Consider the following 20626-nt stretch of genomic DNA (forward strand, 5'->3'; position numbering starts at 1 on the left):
CTGGTGGTGTTTCAAATTTTAATAAAGAAATAGTAATAATAAAAAAGCAACAACAAATTTCCGAGCTTTTGAACAAGAAATCCATGTTCTTGGTGGAGTAGAAACATGGATTTATTTATGCATATCTCCAATCTAGCATGTATGGCATAAGAATGGGGTTGAATTGAAAAGGGATTTTTCCCATCTGGGACCAGCTCCCTTGCCCTTCACTAGTCATCCAATCTAAGCTAAAGTATAGCTCAGGTTTTATCATACATACGGCCCCCAGTTAAAGCAGCCCAGTGACTCCACTGTTACGTTTCATCAAATACCTGTTTTCTTACAATCCTAGATGGTCCCCAAATTCAGTTTTCCTCTAACTGGCATTTAGTTTTTGGTTAAGCATTATGAAGGCACAGATCTAACGTAATAATGTAAATCCAAGTCAAACAAACTCAACCTGCAATCACCATCACTTTGTTTTGGCACCTATGAACATAAGAGCTCCCAAGGTCCCCTTGATGCTAACGAATGTCGCCTATCCTTTCACTGTTTGGTTTGGTGTCCCCATTTACGTGGGCACTTCAGTGTAGTAAGAATCAGATTAGCATTATATATGAATACAGTCCACATCTGATTTGTCATTTCAAAAACAACATGATACAATACAGAGATGGACACACATCAGATCAACAGAAATCCTTCAAATTTTTTTTCTTTTAATAATTGCTCTAGATGTTTCTCTTGTATATCCATACACATCTCCAGTGACACATCATTGCTTTCCATCTTTCCATGGTATTGTAGAAGGTTTCTTGGGTCGGAGGATGATATTGTCTTCTCAAACTGCACCAAAGATCATGAATAATTAAAAGAGGGCATATTTGGTTCAGCCCATAAGGAGTAGATTTTTTTATCATCATGAACCCAAAGGCAGGATCTTGTTTCTTTTTGGAGAGGAGGGTTGGATGTCAAAGTTTTGGGCTATCACTTGGTTTTACAATGTCCTGAAGCTTCCACCCACCAAGTCCCGCGGAAGCAAATGCCTGAGAGTGTAAGGCATCAGATCAAGCTAAGATAAATGAATATTAAAAAAAAAATAACAGCAACAGTTTCACCTTATGTAATTGAACCATATATAGCACTGGCAAGCAACAATCCTCAAACTTTACAGCCCCTCCCCAGTCATTTCTAAGTTCATTAGATCACTACTAATTTCTTGAACCCTGTAACAGGTAAAAGCATCAATAATTGTGCTCCATCAGCCTCCACCTAAAATATGCCTTTTTATGCAGTTTTTAAGTCTCAATTTAATATAACTCCATATCTAAATTCATACTTTTATTATTTAGAAACATTCCTATCTATCTGCTAGCCATGGAAAGAGGACACTTGCAAGAACCAATGTTCTAAAGCACTGCCAATACATATGCAGGAACTAAATATTTTCAAGGGGGCATTGCTTATTTGATAGCAGGATGAAGGGCAGTATGCCAGCAAACTCACATTTGAAGTGCAAGTTTAAAGGTTATATTGAAACTTGACTACCAAAATCATCAAGCATCATAAAATAATTGGGTATACTGAGAATAATAGGAACATAAATGGGGTGGGCACTATTGTTGAGAAGGGCTTAAAACTATAGGGGTTAAGAGAATTGAGAATAGGGTAATCTTGGTTAAATCAGTACTTTGAGAAGGGATGACTAATGCGGCCAACATTTATGTCCCAGAAAGAGGTTTGGATGAGGACATTAAGCATAGATAAGCATGTGTTGCAAGGGCCACGATAATCGTGGTAGGATAATCTCAAGGTGTTATTCTGAAAGGAGACGGCTAATCTTTAGCAATTATACCCCATGAATAGGATATAGCATCAATCAGAAAGCTTTCCAATTTTGCATTGCTTTGACGCATAGAATGAGAAGGTCACTGAACTGATGAATACCAGGCACGAAAAGAAAAGGAGCGAGTCTAACCTCTGCCCAGGATTTCCCAGCAGCTTCAAGCAAAGCAGCATTGCATGTATTTAGCTCTATTGAGGCACCAGAGAACATAGAGGCAGCCTCCTCCCACCCCTTATTATGCCCCATGCACCTGTATAATTGACTAAGAATCAGCATAGTTTTTCCAACTTTCTATAATCCCAGTTTGTTCCAGAGATAAACAAGGCAATGAGATTTAAGGTGCAAACAGCACTCAATCAAAATGCCTAAAGCCATAATTTCTTAGCACACTCCATTTCTTCTTTTCTTTCCTTTTTTTGTCTTCTCTATAGCCAATTCTCAATATGCCAGGCATGAGTCAATTAACTCCTCAGCGTCGACGTTTGAGAAAATCATCATCTTTATTTGTTTCTTGGCAGGATAGATTACAAAATGCATTCAAATCGCATTTAGAAGATTGAGAAAATCAAAGAAACAAGACTAAAGAATTTATCTTCTAACCAATGGAAGAAACTTTTTCCAAATCATATTGCCAACTTGTTATCAAGAGAGTGTAGCACACTTATTTAATATACAAATTGCATTGAAATTGAAGAAAGAAACAGGACTAAATTGATCTTCCGACAGAAGAAAGAAACTTTAACCAAGGCAATTGGCAGCAAAAAAATGCGGCAGTACACAAGTGTAAGTTAATCCTTGGGGTGAAAGTGAAGGGAGTATTAACAGCAAAGAAATTGACTCACATGACAGTAAGAATGTCATCCCTTGAGTAATTGCAGATAGCTTGCTGAAGATGGTCGGCAGTCTGACCATCCATAGCTGCAATAGAATAGAAACTTGAAATGAAATGAACCTCTGCATCCAAAAAGTCTGGTACTTGTTGCTGCATTATTTTAAGTGTTTCCTTGGTTCGCAATGCATCACTGTCATCAGTCATTTTTTACTGAGTATGAATATCATTAATTATTGAAGTATGTATTAGTATGTTGTTAGGGTGGAGGGAGAAGAGAAATGAAAGATATGAGAAACCCACCTAGACAAAATAAGTTGAGGTATCCAACCCAAATGTTGGAGCTTTTGAGAGACTTTGGCAGCATCAAGCTCTCCGCTTTTACTCAGTGGCCGGTCATGATCTATTTTTTTTATTTACACAATTAGTAAGAAATTCATAGATATATCAAACAGAAGATTAACTGGCCGGTTTATGTTTAAGACTAAAGAAATCAATGAGAAGAAAAATGGGATTGTTAAGAGCAGATAATTATTTATTATTAGTAGATAGTGGGTGAGAGAGAAAGAGAGAGAGACCTCGAAGTGAACGGTCATCCCAGGAGCTCTTAGCATGACGAAGCAAAATAAGGCGACGGGAAACAGATAGTGAATCAGTATCAGTATCAGTATCAGTATCAGCATCAGACACGGCGGAGGCGGCGGTAGTAGATGTGTCTTGTATGACCATGCTGGGTTGCAAGGACCTTGTTCGGCGGCGGCGGCAGCTAGACCTGATTGAAGAAATGGGAGACGGTGGTGGTGGTGTTGGGGAAGGACAAGGACAAGGACAAAACTTCATCGTTAACATTAACGGGTTTTTTATGCTAGTGGTAATGTTGGTCAGAGTGAGTGTTGTATTCGCATTCATCCCCCTTCCCTTCACTTCAATCCAGTTCACTTGCTCTTCTACTTTCCGATAAATACTAATCTGCTTTGGAATTCGAGGAGTAACATTACATTAATTAATCAACCCCGTAGTCTGTAGAGAATGAAGGAGTTTTACTTTTACAGATGAGATGGCCCAGATCATATGATATGGATGAGGCCTTTTTTGCTTTGCTTCCCCTAAAACAAGACAAACAATGAAACCTGGCAAGCCCAGTTACTTTACTACTAGGAAGATTGGGATAAGGCAAAGTTTTACCTTCCTTTGGTAATCATAAAGTCTTGATCTTTTTCCCCTCAATAGTCGGGGGCATAAATGTAAGATGCTATTATTTAACTCTCTGACTGGTGCGTCTCACTCTCCCTTCGCCTGTCTATTTTAGCTAGGCCTTCCCCTTCTTCTCTTCTTCTTACAATGATGATGGTAAGTGAACATGACCTTTGATAATTTGATATTACCATAAGATGTTTTTTGTTTTTGGTGGGCAATTGCAATTACTATTTATAAGTACTGACCCTGCCTCCCCTACTTTTGTTTTTTTTTTCCCCTTTTTTGGATGCGTTATTGTTGCAGAAGGTTCGATTGAGTCAGACGCAGATCACATCTTAATCCAAAGAGATCTCATACCAACAATCTGCTTTTTTTCGTTTTCCCACCGCAAAATAAACCCTTTAAAAGGTTAGCGGGAATTCAGCACTGATTGGTCTTTTATTAATTGTTTTGCTTCTAATTGGATGCTTCATATACATGTGATGTATTAGTTCTATGTAATTTTGGGCAGCAAAATGCGAGTGTAAATGCTCTGGTTATTTGGTCTTTTAAGTACTTGAGACTTCTTTACTCATTGTCCGATGGGCTTTGTGTATATTTCGAAGAACTCCTTCTTTCAAGAGAGTTGTCCTTTTGAGATAGATTTTGGATGCAGCTTTTCTAGGCAAATGAGATTGTTCATATTCAGTTCAGGTTTTGACAAGTTTTTAAGATTCCTCGAGTTGGGATTTTTCTTCCTAAAGTTTGTTGGATTCAAAGGAGTTTGCTAGTGAGTTGAGGGAGTGTATCGGAGGTTGTTAATGGGAAGCATAAAGGGCAGTCTAAAGAATCTAAATGGTTGAAGTGTTTTTTTTTTTTCTGTTGGAATAATTTTACTGTATTTCCTTTTTAGGGGTTCACTTTGGTGCATGTATAAGAGTACTATCATTTATGTGCGAGTCCATTTGTTAAAGAGGAATAAATATAATAGAATCATGATTTCCTTCTCCTTAATTTCTGTTGGCTCAGCTATAAATTTGATCATCGGTTATGTCCCAGTACCAAGGGGATGAAATGGATCACGTGGTTGATGACTATGAGATCGCAGAAGTAGATGATGATGTCTATTTTCATGGCAGATTCATGGCTGATTCAGAGTCAGAGGATGATGATGATGATGATGAATATGATCATTTGGTTTGTTCAATTCATACATCAGTTTCCACATTTATATTTTTTTGTTATTTTTGCCATTAATGTGGAATGGGTCTTTTGTTGGCCATTACATCATCTGGCACTCTTGCTTTTGATGTGATGAAAAATATGTTTATTTATTTATTTACTACCAGTTTTATTGACAGATCCTGTTTGTGACCTTTCTGTTCTTTTCATTTGGCCCTTGGGTGGGGGTGGGTTGTTGGTTATGCAGGATAATAAGATAACGGATACATCTGCTGCAGATGCTCGGAAGGGAAAGGATATCCAGGGAATTCCTTGGGAAAGATTGAGCATTTCCCGAGAGAAGTACCGACAAACTAGGTTAGAGCAGTACAAGAACTATGAAAACGTACCTCAATCAGGAGAAAGTTCAGAGAAGGTAGAATCTATTTTCTCCTAGTTGGTGGTGCTATTGGACTAGTAGATACAGCTGACCCTTCTTTCTCACTTGCTTTTATTTTAACCGTCTCCAGGAATGTGAACCTATTAAGAAAGGGGGGATGTTTTATGAGTTCTGGCACAACACCAGATCAGTGAAATCTACAATCCTTCATTTCCAAGTATGCTGATTTTTTTGTCCCATCAGCTTGAATTGAATTATTTTTTAGTTGTATGATCCAATTGATAAGATTTTCTTTTCTTACATAATCATGATGCCTGATCTCCATGTATTGGTGGGTTGGGGGGGGGGGGGGGGTTGCTGGATGGTGGTGAGATGCTGATGGATTCCATATTTAAGCCTTAGATGAGATGATTTAAGGACATAGTATTTAGACATTAGCTAATGATTGGCAACTCAGGATTTATTGGAACTTCGGTATCTTAGGAGCCAATCTAGTAGACTTTTTGGGATGCTAAGATTTTAAAGGTATGCAAAGAATTGAAGAAAGGAGCTAGATGTCAACTAATTTTAAAGACTTTTGATCATTTGAAGTGTTTTGAATGCGGAAAAAAAACTAAAAATGCAAAGGTTTTAAAGAATATTGTTCAAAAGGCTACTTTATGTATTTGAAAACTGTTGTTTTGGCATTGCAGTTGCGAAACTTGGTTTGGTCAACATCAAAGCATGATGTCTACCTCATGTCACATTACTCCATCGTTCACTGGTCATCATTAAGTTGCAAAAAAAATGAAGTCCTTAATGTTTCTGGGCATGTGGCACCTTGTGAGGTATATAAATCTTTTGATGTCTTACAATATGACATCCCACAATATAGTCAAATGCTTTTCTTTCTTTCTTTGTGAAGTTGCGGTAATAACTTCTTTGTATGATAGAAACACCCGGGAAGCCTCTTAGAAGGATTCACACAAACTCAAGTTAGTACACTGGCAGTAAAGGATAGGTTGTTGATTGCTGGGGGGTTCCAGGGAGAACTAATTTGCAAGGTAATCTTTTTCATCTGTAAGTACTTTTAAGTTGCATTGTATTCTTCAATAATCATTTTCATCAGAAAAGGAATTTCTTGATTGAATGAACTGAAAATGTAGAAGTCTGATATATCTGCCAATTTTTCTCTATTGTTATGCCCATACATACTTTTTTGTGCTTGTTCTGATTGGTGGTCATGGTGCATATGAATGAAAGTTGCAAGTAATTAACCAACTTACCATAGCCATTTCTGTTGCGATTGTGATGTTTACGATGTGTTGAGTATTTTTGGTTATTTCTGAAAGAATGTTGTATATAATGGCCAATGAGTTGTTTGCTTGCTTGTTGAGGATGCAGTATTTGGATCGACCAGGTGTTAGCTTCTGCTCCAGAACGACCTATGATGATAATGCCATCACAAATGCGATTGAGATTTATGAATGTCCCAGGTTCTTCATTACTTCCACTTCTTTGCTCATTTTTTACTTTAGATGTTGGTCAAGGGACAGTGCCATTTGTTAATTCTATCTGACTTGAAGCAAATGCTGTGCAGTGGTGCAGTTCATTTCATGGCTTCAAATAATGACAGTGGAGTGAGAAACTTTGACATGGAGAGATTTCAGCAAACTAAGCATTTCTGCTTTGATTGGCCTGTGAATGTAAGTATTCCTTCTGTGAATGTAAACATTTCAGCCTAATTATAAATTTTAAGTGCCCCCATAATCATGTTATTGTAACAGATGCTCCAGGTTGTCCTCACTCCAGATTGTCCTTCCACCTTCTCCCACCTTTTAATCTTTCACATTCATGTGCTTTGATTGCACCTTGTTCCATTACTGCTAGCTAGCCTTCATCATGGTTTAAGCTCTTTTCTCTTTCTTCCAGCAACCAATTTCCCGAAACGAGTTCCAAAAGGGTCTTAGATTTGGGAAGTTCCCCTTTTGCTTTGGGAGTATGTTGTTGATGAAGGAAGGTTTTTTGGAGCTCAATAGGGGCTGGTGGAAGGCTTGTGTAGCTAGGGGAACTTATAGTTTCATTGGATCTAGTGAACCTAGACAAAATGCAAAGGTAGTCCAGGATATTTTTCAAAAAGAAATTGTAGGTATGGAATCAATAAGTTTGTGGGAAAAAGGGAGGGAGTTTCAAAGATTGAAGGAGAAATAAGTAATCTTGGATCTTGATGGTGCAAAGAAGAAAGCTGAGCTGATACATGGGAACAATGGTAAAAAGGCTTTGATGGAAGAGATTAAATGGAGATAAATATGGAGTTTTGTGATTAAAAAAAGGAGATAGATATACTAAATATTTCAAGATTGATTATGCCTTTAAGGAAAAATAAATTAGGATGCCAAAAAAGGGAGGGGTGGGATTGTGATATAAAAATTACGATCTCACCTCTTCACTTTGTGAACATACATGTATGGTTTTTGATTTACTTTGTATGATACTAGTGTACAAAGAAGTCATGCTTCTCATTTGGGATTGTGATATACATTTGAGTGCGTGTGCACTCATGGGTCTGTGAGTGTCTATTGCATCCGGGCCTTTGGGTTGTTATGTTTAGTTGTTCTGAGTGCACATCTCTGGATGCTTTCCCCAGATTTGATCTAAAGGATTGGCTGATTTGAGATTTTTATTTACTGAATGAGCATGTATTGCTCATAACGTTTGAATTAATGTGTCACATGCTCTCCTTCTATGTATTAATATGTTGCTTATGTTGACAGCACACCTCATTGAGTCCTGATGGTAAGCTTCTTGTCATTGTCGGTGACAACCCCGACGGGATACTGGTGGATTCTCAAACAGGAAAGGTAGCCTGCTGCATTTGTTAAAACATTTTTATTATTATTGTTGTTGAATCCTTTGTTCTTAGAGCTCAATAGACCTGTTTGCATTCTCGGATGCGGGCAGCTTCATCTAATTTGACGTCCTTATTATTGCAGCCCATTATGTCTTTATGTGGGCACGTGGATTTCTCATTTGCATCTGCTTGGCATCCTGACGGCCGCATTTTTGCCACGGGGAACCAAGACAAAACCTGTCGTATTTGGGATGCTCGGAACTTGTCAAAGTCTGTTGCTGTGCTGAAGGGCAATCTAGGAGCCATTAGATCAATTCGTTTTACATCTGATGGGCAGTTCATGTCAATGGCAGAGCCAGCAGACTTTGTGCATGTCTATGATGCGAAGAATGGGTTTGAGAAAGAGCAGGAGATCGACTTTTTTGGGGAGATATCTGGTGTGTCTTTTAGCCCTGATACAGAATCCCTCTTCATTGGAGTGTGGGATCGCACCTATGGAAGCCTCCTTCAGTACAACCGACGCAGGAGTTACTCATATGTCGACTCCCTCATGTGATTATCAGTCTGCATCTGCAATTTCCTATGAACATGAGGATGCTAGATCTGACAATAATGTACATGATGATGGTCACATACCTCACGTTACTCTGCAGTAGAGAAGAAATTGAGAAGAGACTTTCTACTGTTATAGTTTCTTGTTGTGAAATAATGTCGGGTGGCGTAGTGTGAGAGGGAAGAAGTTGGAGAGAAGGGCATGGGGCATACGAGAGCTTTACTAAATTTATATAGTAAAGCTGTTATATATATAGAACGGGCTGTTTGATACAGATTTCAATGCTTTTTTAAAGTATTTTTTATTTGAAAAAAATATTAAATTGATGTTTTTATAGTTTTTTTTTAATGATTATAATGTGGTAATATTAAAAATAAAAAAAAATCAAATATATTTTCCACTGGAATTCCAAACACTCTAGGTGATTGAGAGAATATAGGGAAGCCTGGGTGCGTATCTTGATGCGCAAGCTGGAATCAAAGCATGACCAAGGCAAGGCTTGTGAATGTGATCATCTAAATTTTTTGTGGCCTTCCTATTTTAAGGAAAAAAGAAAGAAATCGTGCAAAAATTTCCCGGTTCCCTCCTATAATTCATGCTGGCGTGTCGTCCCGGCCGCTTGCTCCAGGGAAATTTGAGAATTTACTTTTTCAATTGATATTTTATTTTTTTAATACGCATTACATAAGTTTGGTTCACAACTTCACTTATTATTTTTGTTGCGTATAATTTTCATTTGATTTTATACTTACCTTTATTATTTCACATTTGATAGTTTAAGAAAATTTTAAAAAATATAGCTCTATACTTTTTTAGCATTAAGGAAATTGATAGTTCTTTGTTTAAAAAATCTAGTCCAATATATTTTATAACCTCAATTTGAAAAGTATTATTAACCAAATATATTAAATTACTTTTTATTCAACCTTAATTTCAACCAAACATATATAAATATCAAACTAACCTCAATCAAAAGTGTTTTTTATAAAATAATTTTTTTCAAATCACAACCACAAAAACTACCACAATACCAAACACATACAACTGGATTGGTCTTCTGCGCAAAGCCACGAGTTGGTTTAATGTTTTTAACCTAAAAAAAAGTTTATAAGATATTTATGTTTTTAAAAAAATAAAAGAAATTCGATAATTGGATTAAATTTTAATTAATTTAATAATATGATAAAATATAAGGCAACAAAAAAAATTAAAAAACAATATCGAACGATGATATTGAAAAAGAAATAAAACCAAAAAGATTTCAATCCCTATTAATTTTTCAAACGATGACCTGAATTATCAAACTGAAAGCACTATACATGAAAAAATTATGAGGGTTAAAATTACACAAAAAAATAAACAAAAAAAACCAAAATAAAAAACAACAATAAAAAATGAGGGTTAAATCGTAAAAAAAATAATCAAAGGGCAATAACAAATTTTCAATTTGAGAGTTAAATTGAAAATAATAAAAACATTAACAAAAAGACAAAAATCAAAAGAATGAAGAATAAAATGAAAAAAAAAAGTATAAACTTGGATTGGATTGAAGGGTGAAATTAAAAACAATGAAAATTTTATAAGTGTCAAGGGGAAAAAAATCAAAAATCATAAAAATAATGATTAGATCTAAAACATCAAAACATAATAAATAAATTGATGCAGAATTTTTCAATGTGTTTTTTTACATAAAAAAATCATAGAAGTAAATTGAAAACTTATGCATGTAAAAAGCTTTTTGCTTCCTTATATTCAATTACTGCTTCATACCAGGATTTGTAATTGGTTTTGTAGATGAAATGGTTAAGGAAAGGAGTTTTGCAGGGTTTTGTAATTTTTTAGAATTTAGAGATTCAAACTTTGTTCGTTGGGTTTTGCCTTTATCTTTGGATTTAGAAGGCGTCAGAACGTGTTTTAGAGGAATTTTCTAGTTAGAAAATCAGAAATGAAATTTGGATCTCCTTTTATATATTCTATCTCAAAATAAAAAATACTTAATATAGCTTACTATCGGGCAAACATTTGTTTTGAAGTAATATTTTGAACATCTTTCTATAAAACTTATTTAGTAGATTTGTAATCAATACTTAAAAAGAATTTTTGATTTAATAAATTCTTTTGAAATTTTGTAATGCATAACATAATGAAATTTTTTTTATAGTAGAACAGTTCCTTTAACAATCATTCAAATGTGCAAATGTAAATTAAAGAATTTGTTCTTTGTTATTTTGTACATGTTTAAGAATACCTTTGTATCCTAACTCAGAAGCACATGTCTTAACTATTTTGGGAGCTAAGAGATTGGCAATATGTAAGTAAGGAATTTCTTGGACCTATTTTTTAATTTGTCGAACAATCTTAGTATGTTCATCAGACCATAGAACATGATTCTTTCTTAACCTATTATGTAAGGTTTTGTTATTCTACTCACATTGAGATAAAAGTTTAGAACATAATTTAGACATTCTAAAAGCCTTTATAGTTGGGTTTTTTCTAGAGTTTTGTCAAAAAAATTAGCAACAAATATAAGAAATCTTTTAATAGGTGTAATTGTTCCTTAGGAGATATAATGACCAAGAAAATGAATATGAGTTTGAAAAAGATAAATTTTTTATTTTGAAACAACTAAACCATTTTTCTTTGTGACATAGAAGAATGTCTGTAAATGTTTGAAATGTTGTTCTATTGAATTTGAAAAGATAAGAACATCATCAATGTATATTATGCAAAATTTTGAATATATATTGAAAATATCATTCATGATTTTCTAATATTCAAAGGGAGCATTTTTTCAATCTAGATGACATGACATTTCACCCATATTGACCATATGAGATTGTAAATGCAGTTTTGTAATGTTCTTTTGGATGAATTTGAATTTGCCAAAATCCTAATTTCATATCAAACTTTGAAATATGAATGCAGAATATAATTTTTGTAACAAATCTTTTTTTTTTTTTGGATTGGATATCAATATATTTCAAAGCTTTGTTCAAAAGTTTATAATTTATAACAAGCCTTGGTGTGACTTGTTCAATTTCAGAATTTTTGTTAACATAAAAAGCTACATAAGATTAAGGTTATATGGATTTTTATATAAGGCCTTTAAACTTTAAATCTTTGATTTTAAGTTCAACATTCATTTGAATAGGTCTTGTTTTTGTAGGAATTTGTTTTTCATTAAAATTATCATCATAAAAAAGATCAACAACATGTTGTTTTCTCTTCAAAACGCATTTGGTAAATCAAAATAAATCTCTTTTTTCTATCTTGTTTTGGAATTTTAAAATTCTTTTTTGTAAAATAGAATTTTGTAATTGCTGCTTAATTTTTATTTTTTTGTAAAAAGACATCTTGTCTAAAATGTATGAGATGAGCTTGCTTTCCTCGAATCAATGTATTTGATGTGATAAGTATGAATACAACATGCCTTGATTAAATTTAAATTCCTAGTTTTGGGCTTTTCTATGAAACGAAAAACAATTTTTTTAAAAAAAGACATCTTGTCTAAGATGTATGAGATGAACTTGCTTTCCTCGAATCAATGCATTGATGTGATGAGTACGAATAGAACATGCCTTGATTAGATTTAAATTCCTAGTTTTTGTCTTTTCTATAAAACAAAAAATAAGTTTCATGCCATTGATTTTTGAAATAGTACTTTCATTACTAGTTTTTTTAAGTAGTAATCATGTCAATAAAAGGAATGACAAGAATAACAATATGATTAATGTCATTAGTAATACTTTTTTTTATAGATAAAACTCATTATTAAAAATTAATGCTTGAGTTTTGTATTCGATAACCAATTTAGTATTATTTGCTGCAGAAAGTTTTTCAGAAGTGCTTTGTAAAAATTGTTTTAAAACTATTCCTTCTTTAATACAATTCAAATATGCACCTATATCAAACAAGACAACACTGTCTATTTTACAATCATTTGAAAAGATTAATGTAATTTTTATGATATACTTATTTGAAGTAATTTGAGTTAAAACATGTTGGAAATATTCAGGAATGTGCTCAGTATTTGATAATGCATGATCCAATGCATGATTATCTAAGGTTTGATCTTCTGATTCTGGTTTAGAATCAGACTGGCTTTCTAACTCTGTAAGAAGCTGTTGTAAAATAGAAGTCTTTTTGTTGGGCTTGTTTATGATTTTGTAGTTCAGTCAATAACAACATGTTTAGATTTTTTGTTGTTGAGAATTTTGGTAATTTTATAGGTCTTTGTACTAGTTGATGACAATAATGATTGTTTTTGAACATGTTGTGGTGTCTTTGACTTATTAAAGGAACTCATAAGTTTATCCATATAGGTTATTATTATTATTATTATTAAGGATCATTAAGTCTTTTAATAGGTTTAAGAATCAATTCTTAGTATTGGGTTAAGACATTTTTTTTCAAGTGTTATGGTTTGATATGTTTGAGCCAAAGCTGGATGTTATTAACTCATATATTTGGAAAGGTTTTTTTATAAATATCTGACAACCTGGATTCAATCTTAGATGTTTCAACCAAGAGGTTTTAGATATGGTGAATGCCTTCTTATTCTAATTATATTTCATATAACTTTGTGTTGATTCGAAAAAATATAGAGGTCTGACCTTTCTAGCTATATTTGTAACATGTAATGTTTTTTAGATCAATTTTAAGCTTGGGTTTTGGTATTGACTGAAAAGGTTTTGTGGGCTTTATAGTGGTCTTTTTATAGTATGGCTTAATTTTACTATAGAAACGTTTGTATTTATTGATTGATCTTCTATTAAGTGGTTTGTTGGGCTTTAAGGTGGTAGATTTGAAGCATGAACCATTACAAGTTGACTTTGGTAGGAATAGGTTAAACTATTGACAAAAACTTCCTAGTTACTGTCTAGTTCTTCTCATTTCCCACTTAATGTGTTTTTGAAGTTTAAGTTCTTAACAAATCATAAGACCTTCTTTTAGAGTAAAATGACAAGCTCAACATATGTTAACTGATCATAAGGGATTTCTTTGGAGATAAAAATGTCTTTGATTTTGTTCCTGACTCTTTCTTTTAGGAGGGTCGGCAAACTAATAATGATTTTTTTTTCCAAAAATATTGGTTTGAATCTTCTCGAAGCATAACATGAGTAATGAAAATGTTTTTGTACCATTGGAACTCACTGAGTTTTTTGCATCTAAGGTTGGAAAGAAGTTCAACATTTTTATCTTTGAGAAGTAAAGGATCTCTTACAAAATGAAGGGATATTGTTAAAATCATGGTTGAAATTGCATCTAAGATGGTGTTTCCACAGGGTCAATAATATGTATTTGGTCTTTTGTCATTTGGATGGAGTTAAGGATTTCAAGGTGTTGGGTTTTAGTGAGATGATAATCCTACCACCCTTTTAACTAACTAGAAAAACCAACTACAAGAAATTCAACTATAGCTTTGTCTAAAGTTTAAGTTTGGGTTTTATAGGTATTGACAGTTATAGTCATTTATTGTAAGGTGTTTAGGATATTGTATTCAGATATTCCGTCTATATTCCATTCATAGAGAGAAAAGGCACTGAATCTTTATTGGTTTGTAATAGCTAGTTCATTATGGAGGGTTATATCAAGGGCAATGATTGTTTTAGGAGTATGATTTCTCCAAATGAGTTTATTAATTTCAATAGTTTCTTCATGAAAGGCTTATTCATTAGTGGTCTGAGTTTAGTAAGTTTGAATAGCGTTTATGTGGCTTGTGTAGATTTGGAGATTATTACTAACTTATAGGGCGTCAAGAGCAATCAAGGTGGAGGACGAAGCTTCAAAGTTGTTAAGGTGATCTTTAATAGCTTTAAGAAAGTCAATTTTGTTGTTTTGGAATTGAGTTTGGCTAGTTCTTGTAATTTGGTATGGTTTCAATACTGGGTTTTTAACTTTTAGTCTATAGATTTTGTAGTTTCAACTGGAGAAACAATAGTTTTTGGGATCTGTTTATTTATTCTAGACAATTGTTTTCCTATAGTATTGGGGTTGGTATTGGTGAAATTCTTTTGCTTGATAATGTGTATGGTGTTTATGGTAGTGTCTTCACTTGAGTTTTTGTAAGGGGTAACATCTACAGTCTGATGATTATGAGGAATTTTGAGATTTCTCAAGGATGAATGTTTAGACTTAATAAAAGTACAATTGATAAGTTTCCAAACAAGAGTTTTATTTCTAGATGTTATAGGACATGCATGCTTTGGAAATGGATATGTAATATGGTGTTTAAATACATAAAATGATTCGAACCACTTAAAGAATAAAATTTGGACTTTATGTAATGCAACAAAATTTAAGCTGAAAGTCTTAAAGAATCAAGATCTCTTTTCAGAGTTACAGGTACTATAAAAATCATTAATAAAATATTTTGTGTTTATAATAAAATTTGTTTAACATTCAGCTTATTTTAGATGTTTTCGATTACAAATAAGAATGTTAGGGAGGTTGGTGGAGAAAATTGGTCAGTGTTTGTATATAATGGTTTAAGTATATTTGGGGTATAATCAACATTTTGAAAACTAGTGATAGGAATATCAGAGGTTGAGTTTTTAGATGAGTTTGTGTGGTAAGGTATATTTATAACTAAGAAAATTTCAGAAATTCTCTCAAGATTTATTATACTGGATGTAGAAAATTCATTTAAGAATCTAGAACTAGCTGAATGTTTATGAAAGGATAGTTTAACTTTATCATTGCTATATTGGGTTGTTTGTTTAAGTTGATTATTTGATTGTGGTAATTGCAAAGGTTTAGGTTGGGTAGTACCTTTAAAGATCTAGTTTTTCTAGTAGGATAATATTTTTTTATTGTATAGATTTAGGTACAACTGTATTGATTTAGAAATGTATATTCAAAGAAATAAGATTTTATATTTATGGAATTAAAATTTATGTTTTGTAATGAAACTTAAAAATTAATGCTACATGAATTGATACTTTAAACATGTTATACTAATGACTTTTTTTTTCCAGTTTAATGAGTTTTTGGTTTTTTTTTTCTAATGAGATGCTGCTTTTTTGAAAATAGAACCGTTAGCCTTACCTTGGTTTCAGCAACGGCTAGTTTTTTTTTTTTCTCGCATCGCGGAGCAGCCCTAAACACAGCCAGATTGGATATCTTCTGTCTAATACCTCTCACGCACAGATACGAATTGCAGAAGTCGATTGACGGTCTAGTCTGGAGGATATTTTGAGATAAAATCAAATAAATCGCAACTGTGAGAGCAGATGAATGTATAATCGGTGATGATGAAGCAAGAGCAGGCAACCCTAGGCCCGCATCCCCCAAATCCTCCTCCTCGGAGGCCGAGGGTGAGGGAGGTCAGTTCCAGGTTCATGTCTCCAATTGCTTCTCCCTCCTCCTCTCTTTCCCCTCTTCCGTCCAATAAACAGCGCTCCAGCTTCGTGCAAAGGCAGCGCCGCAACCAGGAATTGGACGCCGACTGCAGCCCGCAGCGAAAACAACAACAACAACAACATCAGCGTGCTGTGGTCAAGCTTTCCAAGAAGAACGAACCAAGATCCCATACCCATAATCACAGGCCCGATACCCCTACACTCAACCCCATCAACACATCCTCTTACTCTAAATTACTATTGATGCATCAACGTTCCACCTCCAACATCAACATCTCATCAGCTGCTGCGAAGCTGTTGAAATCCACTGGGATCTCCATTTCCACTGATTCCTCTTCGGATCATCACAACATCAATAATGGTGTCAGAAGCTCTCTTCCTGATCTCCTCGGCGATACTGATACTAGGTTTCTAGCGGAGAGAATCTCAACAGGCTTAATAATAATAACAATCCGTGTGCTTCCCCTTACTCCCGTTCTCTCAATTTATAGCGATCTATAAGCTGTTAGCAAGTGGAAGACAAACAATGTCCCACCATATGCAAGTGGGAATACCTAATCTCCCACTTGACACATGGTGGAGGACATAATCAATGGCATAAATCATTGCATGATTTATGCCTCTTCACTCCCATATATATATATATATATATATATATATATATATATATATATATATATATATACATATACATATGTATGCTTATTGAAGAGCCGTAGAGAAGAAGAAATTGAAAGTATGAAAAACACAGAGAGAACAAAAGAAGAAGTGAGAGCAGTAGAGAGAGCTTGAGTGAGTAGAGTTGAGTAGAGAAGAGTTTTCTCCTCCTCCTTTGTTTGTATTGTTTCTTTGAGTGATTAATACAAACCAGTAGCTCCGTGGAGTAGGCAAGTTGCCGAACCACGTAAATTGATGTGTGTTTGAGTTCTGGAATTACCCAAAATGAAGGATCTGGGAGCTGCTAAACAAATACTTGACATGAGAATCATCAGAGATCAAGACAAAGGCATACTAAAGCTTTCACAAACAGAGTATGTCAAGAAAGTTCTCAGCAGGTTTAGTATGGATAATGTTAAACCAGTAAGTACACCTCTGGGGAATCATTTCAAGCTCAGCAAAGAACAGTCACCAAAAACTGAGCTAGAATGTGGATACATGGATAAGATTCCATACGCCTCAGCTATCGGCTCTTTGATGTATGCTATGGTCTGTACCAGACCAGACATTGCCCATACAGTGGGAGTTGTAAGCCGATATATGAGCAATCCTGGAAAGCAGCATTGGGAGGCGGTGAAATGGATCATGAGATACTTAAAAGGTTCATCGGAGACATGTCTCACCTTCACAGCTGGTGGTTTGAAACTTGAAGGTTTTGTAGACGCTGATCTAGCAGGAGATGTTGATAGCCGAAAGAGCACTACAGGATATGTATATACTCTAGGAGGTACTGCTGTTTCCTGGAGTTCTACCTTGCAAAAGATCGTCGTTCTTTCAACAACAGAAGCTGAATATGTTGCAGTCTCAGAATCTGCAAAAGAGATCGTATGACTGCAGAGTTTTCTGAAAGAATTGGGCAAGATGAATGGAAAGGGTACTTTGTATAGCGACAGTCAGAGTGCAATCTTCCTTGCCAAGAATCCAGTATTTCACTCCAGGACTAAGCATATTCAGATCAAATATCACTTCATCCGATAATTGCTAGACGATGAAGAACTAATGCTAGAAAAGGTCTGGGGAAGCAAGAATCCAGCTGACATGTTAATCAAAGGAGTTACACTTGATAAACTGAAGTTGTGTAAAACTTCAATTGGCCTTCAAGGATAAAAGATGATTTCATTGTTTGTCTCCAAGTGGGAGATTGTTAGCAAGTGGAAGACAAACAATGTCCCACCATATGCAAGTGGGAATACCTAATCTCCCATTTGACACATGGTGGAGGACATAATCAATGGCATAAATCATTGCATGATCTATGCCTCTTCACTCCCATATATATATACATATGTATGCTCATTGAAGAGCCGTAGAGAAGAAGAAATTGAAAGTGTGAAAAACACAGAGAGAACAAAAGAAGAAGTGAGAGCAGTAGAGAGAGCTTGAATGAGTAGAGTTGAGTAGAGAAGAGTTTTCTCCTCCTCCTTTGTTTGTATTGTTTCTTTGAGTGATTAATACAAACCAGTAGCTCCGTGGAGTAGGCAAGTTGCCGAACCACATAAATTGATGTGTGTTTGAGTTCTGGAATTACCCAACACAAGCAGCTGCGATCCCTCCTTGTTTCATTCACTCAAATCTGCAAAGCTGCCTCCAGTGGGCCCTTGCTCCAAGATCCCTATTGATGCTTCTAGAAAAACAAAGAAAGTTTCTAGTCACCAAGAAGACGTGCAATCTCTCAAGCTGCTGCACAACCACTACCTGCAGTGGAGATTTGTCAACGCAAAAGCACAGGCTTCCACACAAGCTCAGACAAGCGAAACTGAGGTACTATAATATCTCATTCCTTAATATTTGCTATTTTGTTCAATTCCAATCTCAAAAGTGATTAATCCTCTCTTCTCTTTCGTAGAGAAACCTGTATTCCCTTGGTGTCAAGATAGCAGAATTATACAACTCAGTGAAAAGAAAACGCGTTGAGCTTGGCCTTCTGCAGAGAATCAAACTTTTATGGACCATTATTGAAGCTCAAGTAAGGCTGCTGCTGCTGACACACACACACATTCTTTTTTATTGTATCTATTGAATTCTACAGTTTTTTTCCCCTCTTCTTCATCAACTTTTGCCCCAGAACTATAATAATGCATAACAATAAAAAAAACAAATTGCCTGTATCTCACCTGGTTGATGCGTTTAACTTGTGTTTTGCATTTAGGCATCTCTATTGTGACCGAACAATCTACAGTTACATGTAATAGTTTACAGCAACAATAGTGCTATTTGTTGTTCTAATGGAATCAATTTTATAGATGCCATATCTGGATGAATGGTCAGCTTTTGAAACGGATTATTCAGTATCCCTGTCAGAAGCAATTCAAGCTTTATTGAATGCCTCACTTCAAGTCCCAATCAGTGGAAATGCTAGAGTATGTTTTACTCTTTTCCTTTGGTCACTTTCAGGGTTTTATCATTCTTGTGTGCTGTACTCTGACAACGATATGGATGCCCATTGTAGGCTGATATTAGGGAGGTAGGGGAGGCATTGAACTCTGCAGCAAAATTGATGGACACAATAGCTTTTCACATTGAAAGCCTTATGCCAAAGGTGAGGTGGATTTTCTCACATTTTTCTCTAATAATCAATGAATGGAAGTACTTCTGTTGGGAAGTGAAAAAACATCTAACCATAATCTATATACGCCAACCACACACGGGTAGGAGAACCAATGGTTCAAAGGAGGAAGGTTGTTTGAGACCAGCCTAATTGTGTCCTCCAAAGGAAAACAATGCGGCATAAGGGCATAGTGTTAGAAAGAGGGTCCCGTGTTTGCTACAAAATCTGAACAGTTAGTTAATTAGACTCAAAAGGTGGATAAAAAGAATGCCTGATGGTACTCAAAAAGTGGGCCAACCAACAGTCTGTTAACTGAAGTAGGTAGGTGCTTCCCTCTTTTTCCAAACAGAATTGCCTTCTCTTCTGTCACACCCATGTCTAATATGCCAAAATAGTGTCACAAGCTATAATCCTTACCTTAACCAAAATTAAATTTGCCTCCATTTCTTATCCTCCAACCCATCATGAATGATTCTTTTGAACATTTCTTAATGCAGGCTGAAGAAACAGAACATTTGATCTCAGAAGTAGCTAGGGTGACTGGAGGAGAAAGAGGTCTTATTGAAGAATGTGGGGATCTGTTGTCAATGACATGTAATTCACAGGTCTGCTACACCATAATTCTGTTCATAATTAATTATACTACTGATATCTTATTGTATTCTGTGCCCATTCCCTGAGCTCATCAATCACTTGGATAAGAAGAAAGAAAAATGTTCAACTCTAATTAACTACCATGTTTCGGACGCCCCTGTTCTTTTAACCGCTAAATGACGGTATTGATAAAATGGCGGGCCTGATTTCAGGTGAAGGAATGCAGCTTGCGAGGGCAGCTAATTCAGTTCTATCAGAGCCGTCACAATCAACAACAGGGAGAGGAGCAATAATGGACTCCGTATTATTTGTTTCTACATACATGAAGCATGGATGGAGTAGATAAGTAGAATCATCTCATGAATCTCTCTCCGATTCTGCCTCAAATGAGCTTTTTTGGGGCCATATTGTTTGTGCCTTTGCATTTACAATATGCATATAAAGAGTATGTCTTTTTTTTTTTTTTTTTTGTTATGGTATTGTATGTACCACCATAGCAAGCAATATTAAACTGTAATAAAAATCACCAATTGGAGAGTTTTGTCATGGCGCAGTTAAACCACAGCAGAACTGAATTATCTGGGACAATTTCAGACAATGCACGCATGAATTGCAAGACAGTTTTCTCAGCA

The 20626-nt window shown here is 35.1% G+C and overlaps 3 protein-coding genes across 6 annotated transcripts; 2 read left to right on the forward strand and 1 right to left on the reverse strand.

Annotated features, from left to right (window-relative positions):
• Positions 1-569: 569 nt before the first annotated feature.
• Positions 570-4009, reverse strand: LOC133688234 (uncharacterized protein At3g52155, chloroplastic-like). 2 transcript variants are annotated; one of them, XR_009841122.1, is made up of 6 exons: positions 3233-4009; positions 2958-3057; positions 2668-2847; positions 1958-2075; positions 1098-1205; positions 570-1025 (listed from the first exon to the last, which is right to left on the reverse strand). XR_009841122.1 is itself a non-coding variant. In XM_062107658.1 (5 exons), the coding sequence occupies exons 1-5, from the start codon at positions 3561-3563 to the stop codon at positions 951-953; spliced, it is 804 nt and encodes a 267-aa protein (XP_061963642.1). In that variant the 5' UTR covers positions 3564-4002; the 3' UTR covers positions 570-950. The 2 variants fall into 2 exon arrangements, 1 of the variants encoding a protein (XP_061963642.1); XM_062107658.1 differs by lacking the exon at positions 1098-1205 and having other exon boundaries at positions 3233-4002.
• On the forward strand, positions 3849-9106 carry LOC133688232 (uncharacterized WD repeat-containing protein C2A9.03-like). Of its 3 annotated transcripts, none has more exons than XM_062107651.1 (11): positions 3849-4004; positions 4155-4259; positions 4860-5027; positions 5260-5427; positions 5522-5608; positions 6084-6218; positions 6324-6434; positions 6775-6866; positions 6971-7076; positions 8145-8231; positions 8364-9106. In XM_062107651.1, the coding sequence occupies exons 3-11, from the start codon at positions 4881-4883 to the stop codon at positions 8775-8777; spliced, it is 1347 nt and encodes a 448-aa protein (XP_061963635.1). In that variant the 5' UTR covers positions 3849-4004; positions 4155-4259; positions 4860-4880; the 3' UTR covers positions 8778-9106. The 3 variants fall into 3 exon arrangements, with proteins under 3 accessions (XP_061963635.1, XP_061963636.1, XP_061963638.1); XM_062107652.1 differs by having other exon boundaries at positions 4890-5027; XM_062107654.1 differs by having other exon boundaries at positions 4970-5027.
• A 6918-nt stretch (positions 9107-16024) lies between these two features.
• LOC133689528 (protein ENDOSPERM DEFECTIVE 1-like) lies at positions 16025-20535 on the forward strand. The gene is made up of 7 exons (XM_062109385.1): positions 16025-16542; positions 18391-18613; positions 18699-18818; positions 19096-19212; positions 19302-19391; positions 19898-20005; positions 20207-20535. The coding sequence occupies exons 1-7, from the start codon at positions 16025-16027 to the stop codon at positions 20285-20287; spliced, it is 1257 nt and encodes a 418-aa protein (XP_061965369.1). The 3' UTR covers positions 20288-20535.
• Positions 20536-20626: the final 91 nt, after the last annotated feature.

The sequence above is a fragment of the Populus nigra genome, chromosome 3 (genome assembly GCF_951802175.1).
Source record: "Populus nigra chromosome 3, ddPopNigr1.1, whole genome shotgun sequence".
In the NCBI taxonomy this organism is placed as follows: domain Eukaryota; kingdom Viridiplantae; phylum Streptophyta; class Magnoliopsida; order Malpighiales; family Salicaceae; genus Populus; species Populus nigra.

Excerpts from the sequence above, each read along its gene's own strand:
- LOC133688234 (XM_062107658.1), bottom strand. The coding sequence starts at position 3,563 with ATGAATGCGAATACAACACTCACTCTGACCAACATTACCACTAGCATA. Across the intron at positions 3,058-3,232 it reads GGATGACCGTTCACTTCGAG|ATCATGACCGGCCACTGAGT; the intron begins GTCTCTCTCTCT and ends TAAAAAAAATAG. Across the intron at positions 1,026-1,957 it reads CTGGGAAATCCTGGGCAGAG|GCATTTGCTTCCGCGGGACT; the intron begins GTTAGACTCGCT and ends TTACACTCTCAG.
- LOC133689528 (XM_062109385.1), top strand. The coding sequence starts at position 16,025 with ATGATGAAGCAAGAGCAGGCAACCCTAGGCCCGCATCCCCCAAATCCT. Across the intron at positions 16,543-18,390 it reads CTCGGCGATACTGATACTAG|CAGCTGCGATCCCTCCTTGT; the intron begins GTTTCTAGCGGA and ends ACCCAACACAAG. Across the intron at positions 19,213-19,301 it reads CAATCAGTGGAAATGCTAGA|GCTGATATTAGGGAGGTAGG; the intron begins GTATGTTTTACT and ends TGCCCATTGTAG.
- LOC133688232 (XM_062107651.1), top strand. The coding sequence starts at position 4,881 with ATGTCCCAGTACCAAGGGGATGAAATGGATCACGTGGTTGATGACTAT. Across the intron at positions 5,609-6,083 it reads CTACAATCCTTCATTTCCAA|TTGCGAAACTTGGTTTGGTC; the intron begins GTATGCTGATTT and ends TTGGCATTGCAG. Across the intron at positions 7,077-8,144 it reads GCTTTGATTGGCCTGTGAAT|CACACCTCATTGAGTCCTGA; the intron begins GTAAGTATTCCT and ends TTATGTTGACAG.